The sequence below is a fragment of the Candidozyma duobushaemuli genome, assembly GCF_002926085.2.
Source record: "Candidozyma duobushaemuli strain B09383 chromosome Unknown A_B09383, whole genome shotgun sequence".
Lineage (NCBI taxonomy): Eukaryota > Fungi > Ascomycota > Pichiomycetes > Serinales > Metschnikowiaceae > Candidozyma > Candidozyma duobushaemuli.
The window spans coordinates 2,250,478-2,275,173 of record NW_020289901.1 but is presented as its reverse complement, the minus strand read 5'-3'; the positions used below and the strand labels follow the sequence as shown (position 1 = coordinate 2,275,173).

Here is a 24,696-nt window from a genome sequence, read left to right as displayed (position 1 = left end):
GGCACCTTCCCGGCAAAAACCGAACTGTTACTTTGTGATGAAATTGAGGTGAAGAGGTAATAATTGGGGCTTGGGCGGTTTTGGAAATAGCATTATTCGATGCAATTTTGTTAGATGAAGTCAAGCAGATGGCGCATGAGTTGGTTGAGATGAGGCTGAGCCTAACGGATTCGACCAATTGGAAGCATATAGAGCTGGTTATTTTTGTTCTATTAGTTTCATAATGACAAGTTCTGCCGTCTCTTGAAGTAATTGTCACAAGCGCATCGATCAGTAAGCACGACGTATCGGTGCATATCGGCACGATACGGTCGCATTAACAGCTTCCGAAGTTATTCTGGACCATGAAATTGCACCCAGAAAGAAAGGCATTACTGTTCGTCGGCTTTTGGTTTTTTGTGGCAACGAGGCCATTGTATCATGATATATCCGGGAAGAATTTCCGAATATAGCCGGCCCTACGTTATGAGGTGCAGCTCGAAGTTGAACCACTTTACCGAGCATTCATTCCGCTAGCGTATACGAGCAGATTACAGTCCCACGTTTGTAAGGGGGAGTTCACGGCAAACATCTTTATGATTTCTCTAAAGCCTGCTTTTAGTTCGATTTTAAGTAAAACATCGTAAACCGCTGAGGACGGCCAAATTGCAGCTGCACGTTTTCTCTTGGCTCAAGCATGATAATTTGTTGGGGTGGGTACACAAAAATGGATGTTTATCGTCCCCACACCTCTCAGAGACTTCTAATCAAGCCTACGGGAGTGAAATAGAGAAACAGTCACAATTATGTAATTACCACAAATATTTATGTATTGGTCGAATTTTTATGCTGATGTTTGTGAATTTTATGTTGGATGTTCTATCAGATGCAAGGAAAAAGTCTGTGGCTTGAGTCGAATTTCGCAGATCAAGCACAAAATACACAGTTAACAGAATTCTTCAAACTAGTGCCCAAAATATCATGGGTAAGATAAAAACCCGCATCGTCAATTAGTTAATCGTAAATCAATTTGATTGCCTTGAAATCGCTTTTTATTTCAGTATAAACGACTGCTTATATTGATGAGTCATGACATGCCTTAGGACGTCTGCAGTTGATTTCGGAAAATCCAACATGAATTGTCAATCGGTCTAGCTGCAAACTGATCTTCTACGTAAATGGACTGTGAGTATCAATTAGACCGTAAGGTCAAGCCCGGCTTGTTGGAAACCCGGGCGGCCGCAACTGGTGCAAGCCTCTGTTGAAGAATTAAAAAATGTATATAAAGTTTTTCTGTCATGCCGCCACGCCGGACGGCAACCAAAGCCATTAGTCGTGCCCAGTAGAGTTGGATCTAAAGGGCGGGGTTGTGTTATCGTAACGTCGTTAAAAGTTGGATTTTAATCGATGCTAATGTCAGCTCGTTAGGGGCGCTCTACGTGAACGAGTAGGTGGGCGTCTCAAGCGACCGCTTCTTGATCAGGTCCAAGAGCTCCAGGTTGCGCCTCTCGTTCTTTTCCAAAATCAATTGTTTCAAGCACTTGTTTTCCATCTCAAGTGTCTTCACCTTCTTCTCAAGCAGGCCCAACTTGTCTTGAAGTTGGCGGGCCTTCTCCTCCATCTGCTTCTCCTTCAACTTCTTCTTGACCCTGAAACGGGCGGAGGCAGCAGTGTTCTTCTTGCGCTTGAGTTCTTCGACGGAAAGTGGCTCATGAGAGGAAAGAGACTCGGCATCAGGTTCAACGCCTTCCGTCTCCTCCTCCTTGATCTGAGCCAATGGCGCCCTCTGCAGGGGGAGCTCCACCTTGGGAGCTTGGAGCTGTAGCTGCTGCTGTTGCTGTTTAGAAGGCGCCATGTGGTCGGCCAGGAAAACATCCAAGTCGAAAAAGTCAGTGTGGGAAAAAACGTCCAAGTCGGGAATCAGGCCCAGGCTCTGCTCCTCGAGGACTGGCAGTTCCCACTCTAGATTTAGATCGGCAAGGTAGTCGGAAGGTTGGAAGTTCATGGTGGGTGAGTTTGTTGTTTAATTGAGGGAAAACGACGGTATTTAAGTTGTGCGACAGAATCAGAGGAGTCAGAAAAAAATTTTTTTTTTTTTTGCTCCTGCTGCGAAATACTTACTCATACCTGTCATTTAAGCGCTACACTCCCTAGTGTATTAAACGACCATACTCGACGGAGCCGTGGAAAAACGACAATGGAAAAATTTGCTAAGTGGACATTTCGCCGGCCCAGCTAGTGTAGAGCTCCCGTATTCCGGTGAAAAAACTGCTTACTAAGCTTACATAATTGCTTACGTAACCGCGGGCGTACGGACCAAACTAGGAAACAAAAGCGGCTATTCTAGCGGCCATGCTTAAGCCAAGTCGGCATCAGACGTAATCTTCCGCTGAGCATCAAGTCGCCCAATTAAAATGAAGGGAATACCTCCGACAGCAGATCCCTGCAACTGTACGCTTTTCTCCAGATCAGGAACTCCCATTATCGCGATTTGCACCCAACCGAGGCCCGCACGCGAGAATGCTTAAGGGAGTATTTTCAAAATTTGTTTGATTGGGTGATATGACGGAGCAGCTAAATCCGGTCGACTCAGGTAGATTTTGTGTAAAAATCTGAGATATTTTGTACCGATGTCATTTTTTTTTTTTTTTTTTTTTTATTTGCATCCTCTCACAATTTGGGGGATCCAGGGGTAGCTGTATTGGAATGTCGGCTGAGCAGAATAGGCACCAATCAAGCCAATTAGGCGAGAAACCGTTGTCGTTCCATTGTCGCCACTTAACAATCCCCAAAATTGGTAAATCTTTATGTTCCTATCACATCAGATAGCTTTATTATGAAGTTTCATGCCTAGACGAGTCGCTGATCAAAAAACCCAGTTGCTGTCTTTCCGTATTGTAACCCTGACATCATTAGCAATGCTACTCGCCCTCACTGCAATCTTCAGCTGCAGACCAGTGCATACTTGATGTCACAAACTTGACCCACGGAAAAAAAAACCGACAACTAATTTTTGATCTCTCCAGTCGTTTCACAAATACAAGTAGCTACATTTCGGCAAGTACCAAGTTTAGTCCTTTTGTATATACCCAGGCACCAAGGGGTGCTACTGCTTAAACATAGCAGATTCTAGTTCGTAAGTGGGTGCCAGGACCCTTCTAGTGTCATAGGAAGCCGGTTGTCGAAGAAAGCTCGGGGCGGCCTGGGCCCCAGACTCCACTAAAAGCAGCTCCGGTTTCGCAAAAATTTTCATATCACTTAAGAGCCCATGCGCCATGGGCAATAAGCATAGTTGCACCGCGGTCATCGCTGCTCTTTGCGCACCAACGTGGCTCGCGGCGTCGTTCCTGGGATGGGGCGGTGATTTTTTTTTCTTTTATTTCTCCATCTATGCGGTAGGGCGCCCCATGCCAGGAGGTGCAAGTTGAAGGTACCTTCTTTCAATTGCAGACGTGGAGGAGAGTCGTCAACATTGATCGCGGCGGCAAAACAAGCTCATCGCAGGGCGAGACCCTACTACCGACAGTGTAGCGCCAGAAGTAGGAAGGCAATTGCTCAGGGTCATCCAGCGGCCTTAAGTGCTTTAAGCATGACAAGTTCGAGCCTCAATTGGCCTTCTTGTCTTCAATATTGTCATTGTCTTTCAAGTAATCTGCTCGTTTATGCAATTGGCCCTGCGGCAATGGCTGCGAAATGCAACTTCTCGCCAATTCTAGTTCATTTTTTCGCACGAGCGAGTTGCTCTGAAAGCGCCGTGGCGGAAACCCTATACCAATTTCGCCGTGAGGCAAAGTTTGTGACATTTTCTCCCACATATTCCGAGGCTAGTGGTTGAGAGTGTCCACAAGCAGCTTCAACACGAGACCTTCGCCATTTTCTTCCGGCTGGCGCATGAGGTTTCGTGGAACATTGGCATAGGGCCGGCCTTGCGGCAAGCTCTGAGACTGGCTCCGTGGTTTCCCACCTGCGGCCTGCGAGTAACTTTTCTCTTGGGACATGGTGGACAGGCCCGGTGGAGAGTTCAGAGTCTGTGCTTGTGCCTTGCTCTGGGACTGGCGACGCTTATAAGGGATGCCGTTGACTGCGCACATCCAGATTCTCGTCTTGTAAATTCTGAATAACTCACGCACCAAGTCTCTGAAGTCGATTCTGCGCGAGGTGGAATAGTAGAAGATCAACTTCTTGCGGTCAAACTGGTATTCGGCGTCTACCAATTTCATCTGGTTCAAGTCCAGCAGGCTCAACAGACTCAGGCTGTTCTTATCCAAGGCGCTGGAAGTCGAGGCGATTTTCGCAAGACACAAACGGCAAGCCTTTTCCTCGTCCTGTTTCTTGTTCAAGATCTGGACAGTCTCGCTGTGTTGGGCCAAACCAATAATTGGTTTGGGGAAGTGGAGGGTAGGGGGCGCGGGGCCGCCGTGGGGTGCACCATGGAGCAGCCTCACCAGGAGATCGCCCACGGAGGTGTCGCAGAGAGCGGCCTGCTGCTCTAAGAACTGAAGAAGCTTGAGGAGACGAGCTTCGTCGATGGAAATGTTCAATTTCACGATTTTGCCCAAATCACGGCCGCGGTCAGCCTCCACCATGACCAAGTCACCCACGCCAATTGGCTGCGTGAGCGAGCTGGGGAGGTAGAAGACGTCGATGCGGCCGGCCTTGAAAGCCACGAGCACTAGTTGCGCATCATGCAACTGGCTCTCGACGGGAAACTTGGGGAGTTGGTACAGGTCCAGGAGATATTTTTCCTCGTCAAAGAAGCGCTGCGAGAGGTACTCGGCGGTGACCTTGACACGCTGGTGGGGGTCGGCAGAAAAATAAGCATCCACGGAGTCGACAGCGCTCGTTTCAGGTTGCTGCTGAGCGGCGGGCGCTGAGACGGGAAACTCCTGGTTTTCTTTCGGGGGACTTTGCACGTTGGTGGGGCTGGAGTGGGTCTGGGGCGGATTAGCGCTGCGCGGAACGTAATTCAGAAACGCCTGCCCACTAAAGCCGTGAGGCTGTTCGGAGTGGTGGAGTTGGCCGGGCCAGCCAAATTGGGGCATATTTTGAAGCTGCTGGGGCTGCAAGCCTGGCTGCTGGAGGTGGTGTTGCTGGTGTTGCTGGTGTTGTTGATGTTGCTGGTGCTGGTTGCCCGGGAAAACGTCGCCCACCAGGTGACGGCGGGCAGAGTCCCACTGGGGCAGCTCCGGCGGACGCCAAGGGTCCCAGAGCCCCGGTGCGAAGGCGAGGCCCTGGTCAAGACTGCCCTGGCGAGGCTGCAACGAGGCCCGGTGCGCGGAGGAGTCTACTTGCCGTTCGGAGGGCATGGGTGCCCAGATGCTCTGCTCGAGCGAATTGCGGCGAGAGCCTTGGAACGGCAGAAATTGCGGCGATGTGTTCATGGGAGGATCTGCCAGAGTGGCGAAAGTGGGTGGACGGGGTGTTTTTTGGGGTCCACTCTAGGGTGTGTCGTGGCGGAGGTAACGATGCCACTTGAAGGATGGGTCAATTTAGTCAATCTTCAGCCGAGCCTTGGTTTGGTTTTCGGTCTTTGGCTCTTGGTCTCTGGACAACGGCTTATCGAGATAGCTTGGAGCGGTTGTTCCCGAGTGTCTAAAGCGCAAACAGGTGAGAAGCGCTGGCGGAAGGTGGAAATTCGGGGTCGAGCGGTGCCTGAGGCGGGAAGCTCGAGTCTAAGTCTAGGGGGTGTGTGAAATACGCCGGGAGCGACGATTTTGTGTTGAGAAGTTGTGAAAAGATGGCTCGGACTCGGGGGGAAAAAAGGGCGTGGGTCGGTTTATATGGCACCGCAGAATGGGGTGGGAGGGGCGGTTTGGCTGCGAATGCGGAATCGCGTGAGGCATAGTGGCCCGAGCATAATGGCCTGGCGCCCCTTGCCTGCCCAACCTTAAAACCACGAGACAGGCTTCGGCGAGGCCACCGAAGGCAGAGAGAGCGAGATCCGAGGGATCTGCGATGGCAGAGAAGACAAAGTTCTGAAGATTTGAAATGAAGCTGTTTCAAAAAAACACCAAAGAAAAAATGGAAACTTCACCCCCTGGACTTCCTGGGGGCTCGGTCACACAAGGCTCCCCGAGCAGTCCCTGACCGTTGCGGACCCTCGACGTAGTGCGGCAATCGCCTCGCGCATCGATCCCAGTCTCCAAACCGCCTTGCAGCCAGGGCTCCCTAGGGGGTCTACAAAACCCCTTGGGGGCGGGAGCACTCACTGAATATGTTGAAAAGTTCCCCGATCTACATCGAGATTTTCGACTGACCGCCTTGTCCATTTTAGCTTTTGGCCCGCAGCTTGGCGCCTCTTGGCTGCCTTGAACGACAATGCTTTCTCTCGCGACCTCCGCACCGCCTTAGTATCGCGAGGCTGAAGCTTTTCCTCTTTTGTGCTGCGCAGGGTCCTTAAGCCCAGGCTCCCCAGTCCTGCCCTGGATCCCTGGCCTGGGGGAAATTGCTTCTTACTTTCCAACGAGGTTTGCTTTTTTCTTATGGCGTTCGGGCGCCTCGAGAAACTGGTGTTTTCGGCCTACAATGCTCCATTCAGAATGAACAATTCCACGTTGAATGACTAGAGCTGCCTCTTGTCAAGTCTCTCAAAGGTCTTGTGCTGTACTGGGCCTGGGCCTGGACCTGCAGCTGACTCGAGACTTCCGTTTTCGTAGAACCTTATCTTATCTTGGGCTTATCTGCCGTGCTCAGCACTAAGAGAATTTAGTGCAAATCTTTGATTTACGGAGTCTGATTTACGGAGTCTCTTTTATTTACTTGTCTGCATGGCCTCGCCTTCCCATCTTCCCCAGGTTCCCATCTCGGTTATCCCCCAGGTCACTAACCGACCGCCTCACCTCAATACAATAACCCCTCGAGGCCCTTTGACCCTCCAAATCTTACATTCTAGGGAGACCCTTGCATAGGGTCTGCCAGCGTCCAGCCTGGCCCTCCAACCCCAACTACTCTACATCGCCTGTCTCAGATTATCAATTACCTGTCCATACTCCGTCGTACGTACCTGGCATCCTCACTGTCCGATTATCTCCAGCACTGCACAACTCTCCCTCAAGAACTGAACAACTCTCCGCTCTTTTAAAATTACTGGTACTGTTGCTGGTTGGGCATGTTGCCGTTGCCCATTCCACCAAAGTAGCCGCCGTAAGGGTCGTTGTAGCTCCCGCCCTGGGGGATCGGCAATCCTCCCAGAGGATGGCCTTGGCCTTGGTACGGCATCTGGTGTGGCATGTGTGTAGGTGGTAACTGCTGCTGGTGGGCTGCTGCTGCTGCCTGATGCTGATGTGCCTGTACTTGCTGGGGATGTGGAATCTGCTGTTGTTGCTGTGGGGGTTGCTGCTGAGCCTGAGGTGGAGCTGGGCTCTGGTCGGGCAGCTCCTGCGAGTTGCCATCGCTCTGCTCCCCTTGCTCGTCGCCCAATCCTTCCTCGGGCGCATTCAAGCATGCCTGAATCAAATTCTTACCCTCCGACTTCGTCACAAGAGGTTGCAACTTGGGCGTGGTGAAAGTATACACAAGACCGGTCTCACTCACAACCAACAACAACACCTGCGTACCCGTCAACACCGACAATTCGTACGCCTTCTTCATGATACCGGCTTTTCTTTTAGAAAAGGTGATATGTCTTCTAGACTTGTCCTGAATAAACTTGATCTCAATCTTTCTTCTCTCCTTCTGCTGTTTACCCCCCGTGGGCTCGTCATCCTCCTCCTCGTCACCACCGACAGAGCCTCGAGCGAATTGTGGCTCCTGAGAGTCAAGCTCATCATTGCCTTCCAATTTGGCTTGGTTTGTCACTCCGGACATCTTGTTGTTAGTAAATCTCTGAATAAATAACAAGGGGATTTGAGCGAAAATTCCGTGCCACCGGCAAGAACAAATCCACCGGCGCCACCAGCCCTCTCGGGGCTTCGGGTAATTTCTATTGACATGGCTGAATCATTGCTCAAGTTGTTGTTGAGATGATGATGATGATGTTCATGATGCACCGTCCACTTTGGGAAGGTCTTCGTGCCCAATTGGGTAACATGGTTGAATCGTCTCACCTTGAGTACCAGTGATCCAGCGATTGAAAGAATATCATCGAATACTTGCGGTAGGCTGAAGGCAACCTAAAGCTTCTATCAAATCCCCTATACTTTAACTCGAACACATACCTTTGACACGTTATGATATGGTAAAGCTTTATCAAGCAAGATCAAAACAGGACTTGGGGAATTTGAGAATTTAACTCCTTTTGGAGGTTCGGTCTGTGCACGTCCCGTACCAGATTTTACGCACAATACCTCTCAGATTTACCGCGGCAGGCCAAGCCGGGGACTCGCATGCTCCCTGATTTCTGCACCCCGAGTTTTCAGGGACATTGAAATAATGTTCGAGCGTCGGCCGGCATGCCAAAAGACCGAGCCCCCACACACTTAAGATTGATTGTCTCGCAGAGAAGTTTTACAGCTGAGCTTGACATTTTGTGTTTCCAGCGGAGTCCATGGGGTCCTGGGGTCTAGACCCTATGGACTACTTTTATAATAAATGGTTCTGTGTGCTGTCAGGTGTCGCTTGTGCTTGTGAATATCGCCTTCGAGAGCCCTTTGTTCTCCGCTGGTGCTGAGGCTGAATGTATTTGGCTGCAAAAGGCCCCCCTCAAAAACTTGGCACATAAGAAGCCGTGGCGAGCGTAGAATGGCGCCGACGTGAACAAGCGAGTGCAATTGATTGTAAATGTTGGGCTGATTATAGACAATGGCGAGGCACAGCTCAGAGAACAGCTTGATTGGCGAGTAGCAAGCCTGTAGAATGCAATTGAGTGGAAATAGCAGTTAGGTCACCATTAGGAGTCAGCGTGTAAATTTTGCAGCCACCATCGAGGCACGAGTTGCACTAGTCAACGTAAAAGTGGAGGTACCTTCAGCCGCTAGTTATGCACGAGCTAATCGGTCTTATAACGCCAATTGAGACCGCGTTTCAGCAATTAAGACTGTGAGTATTGCCGGAGACATGAATCTATTCTGCCACTGCAGTAGATTCAGCGGACGTCTTGGCTGCTTCGGAAGCATCGCGTTGTTCTTGGCCATTTGAATCTGACTCTTGAACCTCAGCAGCTACTTCACTTTCGTGCTTGATACCGTTCTCAGGACCAGGGGTCAAGCCAGGGGTCTGGTTCGGAGTTTCCTGCGGCGTTGGCAAAACGAGGTCTTCCATAGTTAATGTACAAGTCTCCAAGGAAAAGTTTTTAAGCAAGTTTGCAATTGTGCTCTTCACACTTTTAGAAGGGAGTTTTTCATCTGGCTTGTGAGCAGCCACGAGTAAGCTCCTGTAGAGCGGAGACTTTGTAAAGACAGCTAATGGGGCTTGCTGGGCGAGCTTTCCTGCTGCTCGAAGCTCCTTGTTGATTGTGTTCTCGTTCGAGATTTCCCCATCAAGCAAGGCGGGGGCGACTTTTTGAAATATTATTTCGAATTGATCGTTATAATATGCTGAATTCTCCTGCAATTCGGCTGAAGTGGGGAATTCACTTACGAAGGCATTCTGTTCTTTTTCATCATCAAAAACGTAGTCGCCCTTTTCAAAATCAAACACGCTATCGTTGAGGCCCCAGTCGCTGCCATACTCGTCATTTTCCGGCTCACTTGCGTTTTCAAGGTCCTTCTCGTATTCCTCGTAGGATGAATAGCGTTCGACCTTGGGCTTCTTTGGAGTCTTTGGCTTTGCAGCTGCTTGTTTCTTACCCTTTTTGTCTTTGGGCTTGAGGTTGAGTTTCAACTTGAGCTTCTTCTGAGGTGGTTCGGGGTCCAGATCTGGAGGTCCTCTCGATCCCCAGAGGTTGAACTCATTCATGTCTGGAGGATTCTGTGCCAATTCGTACGCGAATACAAGAAGTTCATCCTTCTTCTTTCCTGCCGTGGAGTGTTTATCCAAAAACAGCTGTATATCGTTTTCCAGGAGCACTTTTAGGTCATGATTTCTGATCCAAATGTAAGTGTCATCACTGAAAAATCTCACGGGCACAAGGATTGTCGGCAGCGTTTTCTTCTGCTGTTTCACCGACTTGGGTTTGAGTTTCTTGATGTTTTCTGGTAAGATCTCTTCATCTAGCACCATAGCAGGCCATGCTCTGTAGCCCTTAACTTTGGCTAGAACAATCGTTCTAGGTGCCAATCCGAGCTCTTCTTGTAGCGTCAGATCCTGTTTTGCTTCCATTTGTTCTGCTTCAGGCATGTTCAAAAGATCAAGAAACTACGGTCTCGCGTATCGAATGCAGGTCACAAGGTGGATGAACGTTTCTGAAAAAAGAGAATAAATCGATTTGGGCAAGACATATGAACGGGGAGTTAAAGAGTATGATTTTTGTTGAGTTGGACTGTTTATTTGCCTTTAGGTTGATAGGAGTGGAGAGCGGGATTGTGAAGTCTTCTTTCCAAATGGCTGCGAAACTGAAGGATGAAAGCAATGAGCGTTTACACATTGATTGCTTATGAATAGAAAGTTTATGATCTAAATCTTTTGAATGTTCTCTTTGAAATAGAAGCAATCCTTTGGTATATGATCACCAAGTGTTGGGGGTATTAATACTGAGGTAGCTACCGCCAGTCGCATAGATTGCGGCGCAGTGCCTTGTCCGACTGTCTAAATTTGGTCATTGGGAAATAGGAGCTTTTTTGTTTAATCCGGGAAGGCCCAGATTGACGTTAATTGGAGGAAATTCCAATCTTCGACATGTCCAGATCTCGAGAAAGCAAGGCCTGCTTCACCACTCGAGGGGCAAACATGCAATCTTTAATTCGAATTGAATTTACCCAGGAATCAGTCACAGCGAAATCGATCCTAAGTCGATCTTGCAATTCAGATCATGTCTCACCGCGACCGGCCTGCGACCACCTCCAGAGACACTCTCCAGCGGTGCCCACAAGGTCATCATCCCAAAACTCCAAACACGATACCGCCAATTGCACATCAACCTCCTTCAAATATTCTCCCTTCCAAAGCCTGACTACCCCGTTTTCGCTGCCGACAGCCACCGTTCCTTCCAGCAGAGCGCAACCGACTCGCGATTTCGCAGCCACGGCCTCGCTGCAGAAACTGGCCTCTCTCGCCCCGTTTGCAGCCATTCGCACGGCCCCATCCTCAAACACCACCGCCAACTCCTCGGTGTCCAAGCCCACCACGGCACCGTGGCGCCCGAAATCAAGCTCCTCGTGGACTTCGTTCCTCAAATCGACGAATTGCACCTTCCCGTCGGCGCCGCCAGCGTAAATGCCGTTTTCGGCAGCGCCCAAAGCGTACAAATTGTCTCGAGCCACCTTTGCCAGATGCACCGCTCGGGCGCCCGCGCGAGTGTCCCAGAAGCTCACAGCGCAGGCGGCGCCAGCAGAAACAGCGCAGTGCGGACTGAGCCAGGCGCACCCTGCCGCCAGATCTGGCGCCGAAGGCCGCGACACCGCCGTACGCTGGGCCTTAATTACGTCCCACGTCAGAACCGTGGACCCAGCTGCGGCGAAAACGGTGCTGGTGGCGTCGCAAAAGGAAACGTCTAAAACAGCCAGAGCCGAGCACTTTTTGGAAAAATAGCTTTTCGGAGCGTACAATTGCAACGGGCTTGTGAGGCCTGGAGAGTCTCCAGCGTTTCCGCCTATGTAGTTCTGGCGCGCCTTGGGCAGGAAACTCAGGTGTGGGTCCAATTGACTAGGATTGGATTGAGCGAGATGGGCGTTTTGTAGGGAGTCTTCAAGCAGAACGAGCGCTAGCGTGGACTCGGTGGTGCCTACGACAGCGTGTGACGGCAGCACCACCGCTAGCGCTGAAAGCATGGGAGGTTTTGAGGAAGAGATGTAGTAGATGAGATAGTTGGAGCGCGACTGATGGAGATGGGGTGGTGGAGGAGGAAAGAGCAATTAAAGTGCTGTGACTGAGGTAGTTGGGAAGGGTAATCAGTGAGTGTAAAAGATTGGATTTCAATTATATTGCAATAAAAGCACAAGACTGGCCTTTGCTGAATGCTGTGGGAGGGTTCGTAAGGAATGGCTGCGAAACAGACGTCAGGACCATAACGCTACCACATGGGGCGCTTGTCAACACGAAAACAAGGCAAGCTTGAACCTCACCTTGAAACCTCTATATACTTAACTTTCTCTCAACCAAAGAAGAATTAATAGCGAGTTGGACTGGTATTGACTACTGACTCTTAGATGGAGGTTTGTTGTATTTCGTTTTTTGCAGCACGAAGAATAGTACTCAATTTCCTTTGATATAATGGATAAACAACTTTAATAAAGATCCTCTGGATTTATTCCACTCAACAAAAAGAGTGGCCGAAGCCTAGGATTGATCACCAAAAACCAGCTGCTGATACTACTACCGCATTTTGCAGCCATCACCACAAACACCTTCTTCCACCCATGCCAGAATTACCCCAGCCACGCTCCTACATTTCCTACTTTGACGGCCGTACACTCGAGTATATTGTCATAGAGGGCAATCAGTCCAGGTGCTTTGCCACTCTGCTCACTTCACAACGTCCTCCAGTTTGGCCCAACACAACAGAAGCTGGAGACCCTCTTGGAATGCCGCAAACGGTGGAGGTGCTGCGTTGGTATCACAACCTGAATTATCACATTAATAGTGACAGACCACCGCCTCCGTATTATACTTACCGGCAAAACGGTGGATTTCGGCATAGCATGACCCAACAGCAAGTTCAAGCGAGCCATACCAATGGGAACCACGAAATGAATAATTATAATTACGGTTACCCGAGTTTCGTCAATCCGCCGGATCAGACTTCTGCGGCGAATGGTCATACGTTGCCGAATAACACGGCTGTTCCAATGAATCCAGCTGAAGGTACTCCTCAAAAACCACAAACTGACGCACAAACTGACCAGGGAAAATCAAAAATACCTAAGCTTGAAAATACAGAACTGAAAAACAGTTGTGTTTCCCTGCCTTTGCCAGACAGCCCGACATCATCCGTACTTGAGGCCAGGAGACGCCAAGCACAGGCTGATAAGGAATCTGAGGAGAAGACGGACCAACAGCCAACAAAAGAGGTCTCAAAAGATGGAAGCAAAATGAAAGAAGATGAAAAGATCGATGTGAAGCAGGAGGATAAAGAGGCTAAAGATTTGACTCCCAGTCCAGAATCAAGCACCAGTCGCCAAACTGATCCAGACTTTCAGCCGTAGTTGGCGACGACGGATGATAATGATTATGCTAATGATAGGAGCTGTTGATCGAAAGGATTCAGTTGAATTCTCAAATCAAGCATTGTGCAAATAAAAATTCTATGTTGTTCCTAATTATGATACAAAATCATGAAACCTAGAATGTACGTGGTGGACTTTTCGAACTCAGCAAACAAAATACCTCTCTATCGTGCTCGAAAATTTCCACCAGATGTTCCGCCATAGGCGTTTCTGACCATTTTTCCAGGAATTTTGCTGTTTGAGCCTCGCTTCGTAGGACGCATTATCTTCTGGTAAATTCCATTCTAACTCGGGTTTTTCAAATGAAGATTTTTGCATAGCATGTAATCTGGGAGTCGCCTTGTAGGAAGTGATTTCTTCTATCACATCAATAGTTGACTGAGGCGAGCAGCTATGTGAGCTTTTAGCAAGGGAGCCAAAGTAAGGATCGAGAAGGCTATCATCTAAGTTTGAAATCGACTTATTGAGCTCCAATATACTTCCTGAGATTCGAAGATAGGATGAATGAGGCGAAGTGTTGATGTATGGCTCTTTATCATTCAAATGGAGAAAGTCTTGTGCTATTAGTGCATCTTGTACAACTTCTTCTGGGAGAACAAATGAGGTTCGGTTGCTTAAGTCGTTCATTGACTCTAGGTGTCAAGAAACGGACGCCGGAGGTTTCTACAGTGCTGTCATGGCTAGTGTTTGATGTGTGCAAGAGATCTGAAACATGATTTACTGCTACAAAAGGATCAGAAGAAGTCTAGACAGTAGATCCAATTTCGACTTATTCCGCAACCAGCAACGATGTCTTCACCAGTAGGGAGGTTTTGTTCCAGACAAGATAGTGTTACATACGGTCTAAAGCTACTCCACTTCGATATAGACATCCAAAAAAGCCAAACCTAGAGAAATCACCAAAAAAAAGAGTATTTCATAAATACAGTTTTATCAATAAGAGAGACCACCAAGCTTGGCTCTGAGCTTAGCTTCATTTAGGGCACATTTGACCAGGAATCTGGGGCGGATTGCGCACAAGGGGACATCATACCACCACCACTTTGCTGGTTCTTAACCGTGAGACCCAACAAGCACCAATTGAGCATTTTGGCGTAAATTCCCAAGCAGCACAAACTCAATAAAAATAATTAAACTGAAACACACAAAGCTAGCCAAATCTGCATCCCTTGAGCTCGGTGGTTTTTTGAAGTAGTGGCTGCGAAATCTGGGCTGCATTTATGCGGCTCAACCTCAGCCCACGGGGGCGGCGTAGAAGCCATTGACATCATCGAGTTTGGAAGTCCAGAAACAATGCACATTCCGAGGATCCCACAGGAGCCACAGAGAAAAATATCCAACATTTTGGAACCTCCTTTTAGCTGCTTTCACTGTCCTTATACTTCTACTAAATGTGCCATTGTATCAGATCCCCGCGGCTCGGAGCCCCACCGGCAGCATCCACTGAAATAGAGTTTCATCGCTTTCTTGAAATAGAATATGGACTATCGCTCAATACTCAGATTTGCTTTTTTTAGTGACCTTCAAAAATTGACTTTGAAGAACCCAATTGGTCGACATTCTTCCTGAAATTATTGCTCCGATCGCTCCGCGCCGCAGGATTGCAACCGCCCATGTCTGCTGCAGATGCACCCAGATTTTCAGGCTAGATACGAAGAAATATCAAGGAAGCACAGAAAACTTTGGAAAAAGGAGAATAATCAAAACACATAAATACACAATTCTTCAATTGCGCCTCAATTTACCTAAATCAACTCCTTCTCCGCCTTAAAAGGCACTTTGTCCTGTCTACCCCAGGGCGCGGGCGCCTCAACCAATCTCCGCAGAACACGGGCAGCCAATGGTCAAATTTCCAGCACAATTTGAAGAAAAATCACCAAAAACCACTCAATTGCACAAGACGGCATCACCAAATTCTTAAAATACAAAAAGTTTCTATCTTTTTCAGACACCTCCCTCACTATGGCGGTACCTTCTATGTCAGGCCACCTGAATTTGGCGCCGCGCTGTCTCGGTCCCGGAGTAGCTCTATAGACCGCCCGTACACTCCTTCCACCTTTTCTCTTCTTCAGCTTTTTTCCAATTTTGCTTCAGAATATGGGAGATTACGTTACTCCGGCGGAAATGCCGCATCCCCGCTTGAAAAGAACCAACACCGGTTTCACCCAGAACCAGATCATAGCCTTTGATGCCCAGATCCCTGAGTCTGCTAAGGCCATCTGGAGAAAGTACTCCAAACTTCACAAGCCCAAGGATGAGCTGAACACAATCAACAACGATGAGTTCGAGCGCACCTTTGTTAGCAAGGTGGAGTTCAATTTGGCCAGAAACATGTACAATTGTGACGCCATGGCTGCCTACCATGCGGCGCTGGGGTCTATCAGAGACACCTTGCTTGTGGACTGGGCCAACACCCAGCAGAAACAGACGATCCACAACGGAAAGAGAGTCTACTACTTGTCGCTCGAGTTCCTTATGGGCAGAGCCATGGACAATGCCTTGATCAACTTGAAGAGCCGTAAGACCGTGGAAACGGCTTTGAGTGGGTTGGGCTTCAATCTCGAGGATGTTCTTGATGAAGAGCCCGACGCAGGTCTCGGAAACGGTGGTTTGGGCCGTTTGGCTGCCTGTTTTGTGGACTCCCTTTCGTCCAGAAACTACTCTGGTTGGGGTTACGGCTTGAACTACCAGTACGGTATCTTCAAGCAGCGCATCGTCGACGGGTACCAGGTGGAAACGCCCGACTACTGGTTGAAGAACCTGAACCCTTGGGAGATCGACCGTCACGAAATTCAGATTCCTGTGAACTTCTACGGTGATGTCGAGGAGGTATACGACGAGGCCTCTGGAGAAACTAAGAGAGTATGGAACAGTGGGGACCAGGTTCTCGCTGTGGCCTGTGATTTCCCTGTTCCAGGTTACAACACCTCCAACACCAACAACCTTCGTTTGTGGAACGCTAGACCCACCAGTGAGTTCGACTTCAACAAGTTCAATGCTGGTGACTACCAGCAGTCAGTTGCCGCTCAGCAAAACGCAGAATCCATCACTTCCGTTCTTTACCCTAACGACAATTTTGACAAGGGAAAGGAGTTGCGTTTGAAGCAGCAGTACTTTTGGGTGGCAGCTTCCTTGCACGACATTGTCAGAAGATACAAGAAGAACCACAAGAGCGATTTTTCCAAGTTCAGCGAGCAGGTGGCAATTCAGTTAAACGACACCCATCCAACTTTGGCAATTGTTGAGTTGCAGCGTATCTTGGTGGACGTCGAGGGCTTGCCATGGGACGATGCCTGGGCCGTCGTGACCAAAACCTTTGCTTACACTAACCATACCGTTATGTCTGAGGCATTGGAGAAATGGCCAGTCTACGTTTTGGGCAATTTGTTACCTCGTCATTTGCAGATCATTTATGACATCAACTACTACTTCTTGAAGAGCGTCGAGTCGAGATTCCCAGACGACCGTGAATTGCTTGGCCGTGTTTCTATTATCGAAGAGGGTGAGCCCAAGTCTGTTAGAATGGCCTACTTGGCCATCATTGGATCTCACAAGGTCAATGGTGTTGCCGAGTTGCACTCCGAGTTGATCAAGACAACCATTTTCAAGGATTTTGTCCAGATTTTTGGCCCCGACAAGTTCATCAATGTCACCAACGGTATCACCCCAGAAGATGGTTGCGCCAGGCCAACCCAGAGTTGGCCGCTTTGATTTCCGAAAAGCTCGACGACAAGGACTACGAGTTCTTGACGCATTTGGGCCGTTTGAAGGAGCTCGAGCAGTTTGTTGATGACGAGAATTTCTTAAAGCGTTGGGACGCTATTAAATTTAACAATAAGCGGAGACTCGCTGCTCTCGTGAAGGCTGAAACTGACGTTGACTTGGACCCAACTGTCATGTTCGATGTTCAGGTCAAGCGTATCCACGAATACAAGAGACAGCAGTTGAACATTTTTGCAACGATCTACAGGTACTTGCGAATCAAGGAGTTGCAAAGACAGGGTGTGTCCATTGATGACATTAAATTGAAGCATTTCATCTCCAAGGCTACCATCATTGGTGGAAAGGCGGCTCCCGGTTACTATATGGCTAAGACCATCATTCACTTGGTGAATACGGTGGGTGAGGTAGTTAACAATGACACTGAGATCGACAACTTGTTGAAGGTGGTCTTCATCCCAGACTATAATGTTTCCAAGGCCGAGATTATTTGCCCTGGTTCCGATTTGTCGAACCACATTTCCACGGCTGGAACCGAAGCCCTGGGTACCTCAAACATGAAGTTCTCGCTTAATGGTGGTCTCATTATTGGAACTGTTGATGGTGCTAACGTGGAGATCACCAGAGAGATTGGAGAAGAGAACATTTTCTTGTTCGGCAATTTGGCCGAGTCCGTTGAAGAGATCAGACACAAGCATCTTTTCGAAGGCGTGAAGGTGCCCGAAACTTTGCAAAAGGTGTTTGATGCCATCAACCTGGGTATGTTCGGTGACCCAGCCGAATTTAGACCTTTGATAGACTCCATCACTCAGCATGGTGACTACTACTTGGTGACAGACGACTTCGACTTGTATTTGGAATGTCAAGACAGGTTGGAGAAGGTGTATGGCCATCACGGAGGTGATCTGACGGATAAGGACCACTTGCACAGATGGGTCAAGAAGTCTGTTTTGTCCGTTGCTAACATGGGCTTTTTCTCTTCTGACAGATGCGTCGACGAGTACGCCGAGAACATCTGGAATGTTGAGCCACTCAACGAGTAGTTTTTAAACAGAGCACCTTTTGATCCTTGTGCCCACGAATACTATAATTCTAAGATGTATTGTGTAGTATGAGGCGTGAGTCTAGAGATAAGAGCCTCACAGCTTCACGAAATGCTCAGTCTCTCATTCTATTGTTGTACGGTTCGAGACATACGGGATCTACAATAGCCATTGTCAACCGCGAGTGAATAAACCCAAATCGCGTCTCATTTCCTTCGTAAATGTATGGTAATAGAACATTTTGACTATAGGATTCAATTGTCGTTTTTCTCCTGGCGACTTAGTCGAAGTTTGCGTTCTCGCAATATAGGAAATCTGCGTATGTGCCTCACAATGGCGATCTCTTGGGCTGTGCAATTCTTCAGAACGCCTGACCATGTTTTCCCAATCCAGAAAAAGCGTTCTACATAATTATGGCGATATTCTTTACCATGTTAAGAGGATTCAAGTCTCTTCTCTGTTCTTTCTCTAGTTAGGTGGCTTTGAAATATCGAGGTGGCTTAGTAGGCAGCTCACATGAGATAAGGGTGCTAGAATTTTTCTTAACCATTATGAGAGGACCCGAGAGAGAGATAGTTTGTATAATAAAAGAGAAACCTTATCACCGCCAGGTGAGGCTGTCTAGTTCCGATAATTTGTAGAATACGTCAGTTTCCGAGGCAATGGCGCATATATTCTGGATAAAGCCCCTCGATTCTGGATAATAGCGGAGTTTTCTGGCCAATTCCGCTCTGATCTGGAGAACACGGGCTCACACTCCTGCGCTTACATTGAAATGTTGAAGCTTGTAGCAAACCCTAAAAGTTTATTCTTTCATCAGAAGACACTTTTGTAAATTCGCCCGTGCAAATCCACGTTTGGTCAGTCATGAAGGAGATCGGAGTTCACAACTCTAAAAGCAATCAACTCTAGGCAGCTATACTTATCCACCTTTTCTCCTTCTCTCTCTGCTCTCGAAAAAATACAAAATCCTGTGTGCTTCTTGATCTCAATGGATCCTCGGCACTTACAACTGCCGAACCCGCAGAACATCGAGCTCACCCTGAGAAACACAGAAAATTGTGAATACTTCACCTTCACAATTTAAACCAAAAAACCAACAATGCATAAAATAATGTCCTCCACGACCACCGCTTATCCACTTCACAGGAGGGTCTCTGATGGCTGCAAAAAGACGACGGAACCAAGCCACCGGAGGTCCGAGCAGCTGGAACCCAGAAATAAAGTGTAATTCTTCTCTCAACGATAACTTCACCTTCTTTTTTTTTTTCTTCAAGAAAATCATACTCCGCCCTCTTTTCCCTCTCCTTGGACCTGCTTCTTTCCATTCCTGGAAGCCAAGGCCGCGGGGCGCACCAGATCACCAATTAGTACCGAAATCTTCCCAACCACCTACCACTCCTACCATGTGGGCGTTGTTGTTTTTCGTGCTTACGGCGTTGGCTAATCCGATTCTTTTTGCTCGGGAAGAACTCTCAGAGAAGTCTGGAGATAAAAAAGATGATTTTTACGTCTCCTCCTTGCCGGGCTTGTTCAAGATCAAAGGGGAGGACATCCCTGTGATGTTCGCTGGACAGCTCAAGCTTTACGATGAAAATAATACACACTATTTCTTCTGGAAATTCGAGGACCAGCACAAGGCGCCGGTGGCAGAGAAGAAATTGATCTTTTGGCTCAATGGAGGACCCGGTTGTCTGTCCATGGATGGAGCCTTGATGGAGGCTGGTCCCTTGCGAGTTAACAAGAACAAAGAGGTCGTGTACAACGAAGGCCTGTGGCACAAGAAGGCCAATATTGTGTTTGTGGACCAGCCAGCGGGAACTGGCCTCAGCTACTCAGACGAGTGGGCCACAGACTTGAACGATCTCCTGTGGCACTTCCAGCGCTTCTTGACGAAGTACTTTGACCTTTTTCCCGATGAGAAGGAGTACGATGTGATGTTTGCCGGCGAGAGTTACGCCGGCCAGTATATTCCATACATTGCCAACCGTGTGATTCAGGGCATGCCTGAGATCAATGTCAAGGGTCTCTTGATCGGCAATGGTTTCATCGATCCATACACGCAGGGCCTCTCCTATTTGCCATTTGCAACTCAGGCGGGCATCATTTCACTGGACCACCCTAACTTCAAGGATCTTCTTCATCGCCAGGAGTTATGTCAGAAGAGGGTTTCCGAGGCAAAGGCTTCGAGATCCCCAGCAGCCGCAGACTTGGCAACAAGAACCTGCGATAACGTCATGAACACGATGCTCAAGTATACGAGCTACATGCACGGCCCCAAGAACGAGCAGTGTTTCAACATGTACGATTACACCCTCAAGGATCTGTTCCCGCTGTGTGGCATGCATTGGCCTCCTGACCTTCAATATGTTACACCGTTCTTGAGGCAAGACAGCGTAAAGAAGAGCTTGAATTTGATGAATCGTATCGATTGGAAGGAATGCAGAGGAAATGTTGGCAACCACTTGAATACGAGAAGTGTGCCGCCTGCCATCGACCTTTTCCCTGACCTTTTGAAAAAGACACAGGTTGTCCTTTTCCATGGTAACAGAGATATCATCTGTAACTACATTGGTGCCGAGTATCTCATCAAAGACCTCGACTGGAACGGAAAGAAAGGTTTCTCAGAGCTGTTGCCTACGTACGACTGGTTCCATGAGGGTGACAACAGCGGCTACATCCAAAGCGAGGCCAACTTGACCTACGTAAATGTCTTTGATGCCTCGCATATGGTCCCATTTGACAAGCCCGAATTGCTGAGCGCCATTGTTGATCTCTTGTACGCTCGTTACGACCTCAAGGAGAAGCAAGACCAGAAGCCCAGACTTGTCACACACAAGTTGTCGAACCAGCCAGAGGAGGACAGCAGACCAACAAAGCCCGAGCCTACGAAGCCTGAAGAGTCCAGCATCATTGAGTCTCCAATTGTTTCTCCTGTTGCGAGCGGAAACAGCACTGTTCCAGCAGACTCCTCAGAAAACCACTACAGTAATGCACTTGTTCGCCTCATCCAATTTGCAGTGATCGTCGTGCTCATTTATGGCGTGTGTGCTCTCTTCCTGGCCTATCGCTCGAGACCTGCCTCGATTATAAAGACGAAGCTGTCAAACCGCAAAAAGAACGTCCAGTGGGCAGATCAGTTGGAGGAAGAAGAGTTGGGTATGGGTCCTACTGATGGAAAGGGCTCAATCTTTGCAAGGGCCTACCTGAAGTTGACTGGAGGCGACCCTCAGGGACGTTACACGGCAACACTGCCATATGAGGACATAGAGTTGGAGGGCACGCGACGCGAGGAGGACGACTTTATCATCGCAAGTGATGACGAATTGCCAGACCAAGAGGAACAGCCAAAGTAACGCATGAACCTATAAGCCATGGGGCAAGGGATCCATAAAATGTCGTTAATCACGACTAGATATTCAAGTTGCATAAGATATAGGAAAGTTTTGGAAAACGAAGTATGGTTGAAGTGTAGACGATGTCAGTCTCTGTGTTACACATTGAGATTGGGCCCTTGGACGCAAAAAAGTCTCACAAACAATTTTAAAATTGGAAAGGAATTCGTCTGGTAAAATTCAGATCACAAGGTATGAAGTTACGTCTGCTGTGTTGCAGATTGGAGCTAGGCCTACCTATTCGCAGCCACATCCCTGACCACCTTAAGGTACAATGAGTATGAGCAACACACAAAGCAAAGCGTCAAGACGATAATTCCTTGTACATTTTGGTAAAAAATAGTCGCCTCCTAGAACTATTTCCAATCATGAATCTACTTTTTACGAAAATACATCCACGTGACACGGCACGTGCACACCCACAATAGTTTAGGAAAAAATCTACAACAGTCTTCAACCATAACCATCATGCTCAGATCCTTCGCCAGATCACTTGCCACAGGCGTCCAGGAGGCGCTGTTGCTGGTCGGCAAGCCACCCAAATACACTCTAGCATCGCTTCGGAGCTTTCCTTCTCTTGAGCCCCACACTGTCGTTCCATATCCAACAGACTTCTTGAACAAGCCGCTCAGAAGAGACTTCTTGTGGAGTGCGGTGGTTTTTGAAGCCGACAGAGCTCGTGTTGGCTCTGGATTCGTTCCAACAAAAGGAGACAAGCCATTTTCCAACAGAAAATTGCACCCTCAGAAGGGTACCGGTAGGGCCAGAGTTGGTGATGCTAACTCGCCCATCAGAGATAACGGCTTGAAGGCCCATGGTATCAAGGCTCCTCACGACTGGCTGACCAAGTTGCCCAAGAAGGTTTATGCTAAAGCAGTGCAGACCGCTTTCAGCGAACAGTATAGAAATGGGCAATTGTTCGTCATTGGTGGAGAGCAGAAGGGAGATTCAGACGGTCTACTTGTGGACTTCCAGTATGCTTACCCTCAGCAGATCGAGCAATTTGTTGAAACTCACGACTTGGAGAGATTAAGTCTTCTTTTCATTACCGACGTGGAGAGAGACAACTTGTTGAAGGCTACCGAGAGCCTTGGCAAGAAGGCCGATGTGGTCACGAAGGAGGCCCTCGAGGTGAGAGACTTGTTGAAGGCTAACAGAGTGTACATTGAGGAGGCTGCCTTGAACTGGCTTGTGGCCCAGCACGACATCTAATTGTAAATAGCTAATGGGATTGGGCCCTATGGTCCAGGGATGAGAATTTGCTGTAGAGGGTGAATTTGTCAAGCAGTTGAGAACATCTTTCATGATAGATCGACACCTGAAAGACAAGCATAATTACTTGATCAACCGCAATTGCCTTATAATTGCAATTGCTCCATGAATATAGAATTCAACTTAGAAGCAGACTTCAAGAAATGTGTGCCGACGTGAGAGGAAATTGAATCCAAAGGAGACAGCCTGGGAAGAAGTCTCAGACAGTTGTTGTCAATGAACAAGAGATCCACTGAATGAGTCAAAGCTGGTAGTTAAGGAATCTAAACTTCCATGGTGCAGCGTCACATTGGCTGCAAACTAGCCTGCAATGTCACACAAACCAATCGAACAAAGACCAACTTCGTTAAATCCTCAGTGAGACTGTAAACTACATGTAAATTGATCAACATATAAAATTTCACATTCCACTCTTCCTTAGTCCCTCATAAATGAAGCTCCCCACTGGTTCAAAGTTATCGATAGGGCTTCAGCCCTAGCGCGCCTGTGTCCAGTATGCGTTGGCGACGCACCCATTTTCCTCAATGTGAGGCTGTCACGTGCACGGTCCCACCTGCACGCGCGAGGAAGAGGGAAAAAAAATTTCCAACTGTTAACCAAAAAAGATTCCCTCTCAACTACCAAAAGCCTATCCGCCATGTCTTTAGTTGTCCAGGAAGACGGATCGTTCCAGCACATTTTGCGTTTGTTGAACACCAACATCGATGGTAGAATCAAGATCATGTACGCCTTGACCAAGATCAGAGGTGTGGGCAGAAGATACTCCAACTTGGTTTGCAAGAAGGCTGACGTTGACTTGAAGAAGCGTGCCGGTGAGTTGACCCAGGAAGAGTTGGAGAGAGTTGTCACCATCATGCAAAACCCAACTCAGTACAAGATCCCAGCTTGGTTCTTGAACAGACAGAAGGACCAGGTTGACGGCAAGGACTACCACGTCTTGGCCAACAACATGGAGTCTAAGTTGAGAGATGACTTGGAGAGATTGAAGAAGATCAGATCCCACAGAGGTATCAGACACTTCTGGGGCTTGAAGGTGAGAGGTCAGCACACCAAGACCACCTCTCGTGGCCGTTAAGCTGCAAGCATGTAACATGTAATTAATTTACGTATTGGAGAAAAGGCTCATGCCAGACTGTAGATGAGAGTAATGAATGTCGGGAATTGATGACGTTTTCGAATGGCACATATTTGTTGTTGACGGCCATCGGCTTAAGCACAAGTACTGGGGTATGAATATGTCAAGCACCGTATGGCTAGTCAATCACAATAATCGAGAACTGGGAGCTCTTAGTCGGTAACTTTCAATGGCTTCTCGTTTAAATCTTGTTGGTGTTTATTGGATGAACAAAGCTCTAACAAACGAATACCCGAAGTCTGAAGACCCCAAAGTAGTGAAGATGGCTCGACTAAACTAGATGACGAGCATTCCGTTTCTACTTCGAATCTTTGTGATTCATAGATTGGACAGCTGGGGTAAGGATCCTCAATAGCTACCTACGAGTTTATTTCAAGACAGTTTGGGCGATAACATGCAAGCCGGACAACCATATCTGGAAAAAAAAATGGCTCGACATTATTGAAAGCTATTTAATTGAATGAGATATTTTGTTTACGCTTTTACTAAATTTCCGTATCTCTAAGGTGAACTTAAATTATCCATGTTCTTAAAGCGCACTAGTAATTTTTACAGAAATTCGCAGCCATTCCAGCTCTTCTGCACAATATCTACTAATACCCAAAAAAAGCACAACACACACCAAGCCTTTTCAGGTACGAAGATATGCTTCACAAAATTGGAGAGGATGAGTGTTTGACATTCGTAGCGTTAGGAAAGCACGAAAAACTATCATTGTAACGACTCACAGGTTGAATGACTTGAAGCACTCCCAATTTAAGAAATATAAATTAAAAGCCCCGCAAAATGTGACATCCCTTCCTGACATCTCTGAAGCCGTTCTTTATTGGTCCACATTCCTTACTCCTCAAATTGTGGCAAACGCACTCCACGAGCTCATCTCTGGAATTCCGAGGAGATGCCACATTTGAAACCTACCATTGCAAGCTTCATATTTCGCTTCAGAAAACCAT

At 48.0% G+C, this 24,696-nt stretch overlaps 8 protein-coding genes across 8 annotated transcripts; 4 read left to right on the top strand and 4 right to left on the bottom strand. All coding sequences in view use genetic code 12, as the record gives it.

Annotated features, from left to right (window-relative positions):
• Nucleotides 1-1,414: 1,414 nt before the first annotated feature.
• MET28 (Met28p) lies at nucleotides 1,415-1,984 on the bottom strand (the record flags this gene model as incomplete). The annotated part of the gene is made up of 1 exon (XM_025479603.1): nucleotides 1,415-1,984. The coding sequence occupies one exon, from the start codon at nucleotides 1,982-1,984 to the stop codon at nucleotides 1,415-1,417; it is 570 nt and encodes a 189-aa protein (XP_025339076.1).
• A 1,819-nt stretch (nucleotides 1,985-3,803) lies between these two features.
• On the bottom strand, nucleotides 3,804-5,360 carry CXQ87_001052 (uncharacterized protein; the record flags this gene model as incomplete). The annotated part of the gene is made up of 1 exon (XM_025479602.1): nucleotides 3,804-5,360. One exon carries the CDS (start codon nucleotides 5,358-5,360, stop codon nucleotides 3,804-3,806), a length of 1,557 nt encoding a protein of 518 aa, XP_025339075.1.
• A 1,702-nt stretch (nucleotides 5,361-7,062) lies between these two features.
• MCM1 (transcription factor) lies at nucleotides 7,063-7,785 on the bottom strand (the record flags this gene model as incomplete). The annotated part of the gene is made up of 1 exon (XM_025479601.1): nucleotides 7,063-7,785. One exon carries the CDS (start codon nucleotides 7,783-7,785, stop codon nucleotides 7,063-7,065), a length of 723 nt encoding a protein of 240 aa, XP_025339074.1.
• Nucleotides 7,786-8,979: 1,194 nt separating this feature from the next.
• Nucleotides 8,980-11,783, bottom strand: CXQ87_001050 (uncharacterized protein; the record flags this gene model as incomplete). Its single annotated transcript, XM_025479600.1, has 2 exons — nucleotides 8,980-10,212; nucleotides 11,091-11,783. 2 exons carry the CDS (start codon nucleotides 11,781-11,783, stop codon nucleotides 8,980-8,982), a joined length of 1,926 nt encoding a protein of 641 aa, XP_025339073.1.
• An 870-nt stretch (nucleotides 11,784-12,653) lies between these two features.
• GPH1 (glycogen phosphorylase) lies at nucleotides 12,654-17,941 on the top strand (the record flags this gene model as incomplete). Its single annotated transcript, XM_025479599.1, has 3 exons — nucleotides 12,654-13,153; nucleotides 15,326-16,854; nucleotides 16,875-17,941. The coding sequence occupies 3 exons, from the start codon at nucleotides 12,654-12,656 to the stop codon at nucleotides 17,939-17,941; spliced, it is 3,096 nt and encodes a 1,031-aa protein (XP_025339072.1).
• Nucleotides 17,942-19,347: 1,406 nt separating this feature from the next.
• On the top strand, nucleotides 19,348-21,297 carry CXQ87_001048 (serine-type carboxypeptidase; the record flags this gene model as incomplete). Its single annotated transcript, XM_025479598.1, has 1 exon — nucleotides 19,348-21,297. The coding sequence occupies one exon, from the start codon at nucleotides 19,348-19,350 to the stop codon at nucleotides 21,295-21,297; it is 1,950 nt and encodes a 649-aa protein (XP_025339071.1).
• A 507-nt stretch (nucleotides 21,298-21,804) lies between these two features.
• On the top strand, nucleotides 21,805-22,548 carry YML6 (mitochondrial 54S ribosomal protein uL4m; the record flags this gene model as incomplete). Its single annotated transcript, XM_025479597.1, has 1 exon — nucleotides 21,805-22,548. The coding sequence occupies one exon, from the start codon at nucleotides 21,805-21,807 to the stop codon at nucleotides 22,546-22,548; it is 744 nt and encodes a 247-aa protein (XP_025339070.1).
• Nucleotides 22,549-23,245: 697 nt separating this feature from the next.
• On the top strand, nucleotides 23,246-23,683 carry RPS18 (40S ribosomal protein uS13; the record flags this gene model as incomplete). The annotated part of the gene is made up of 1 exon (XM_025479596.1): nucleotides 23,246-23,683. The coding sequence occupies one exon, from the start codon at nucleotides 23,246-23,248 to the stop codon at nucleotides 23,681-23,683; it is 438 nt and encodes a 145-aa protein (XP_025339069.1).
• Nucleotides 23,684-24,696: the final 1,013 nt, after the last annotated feature.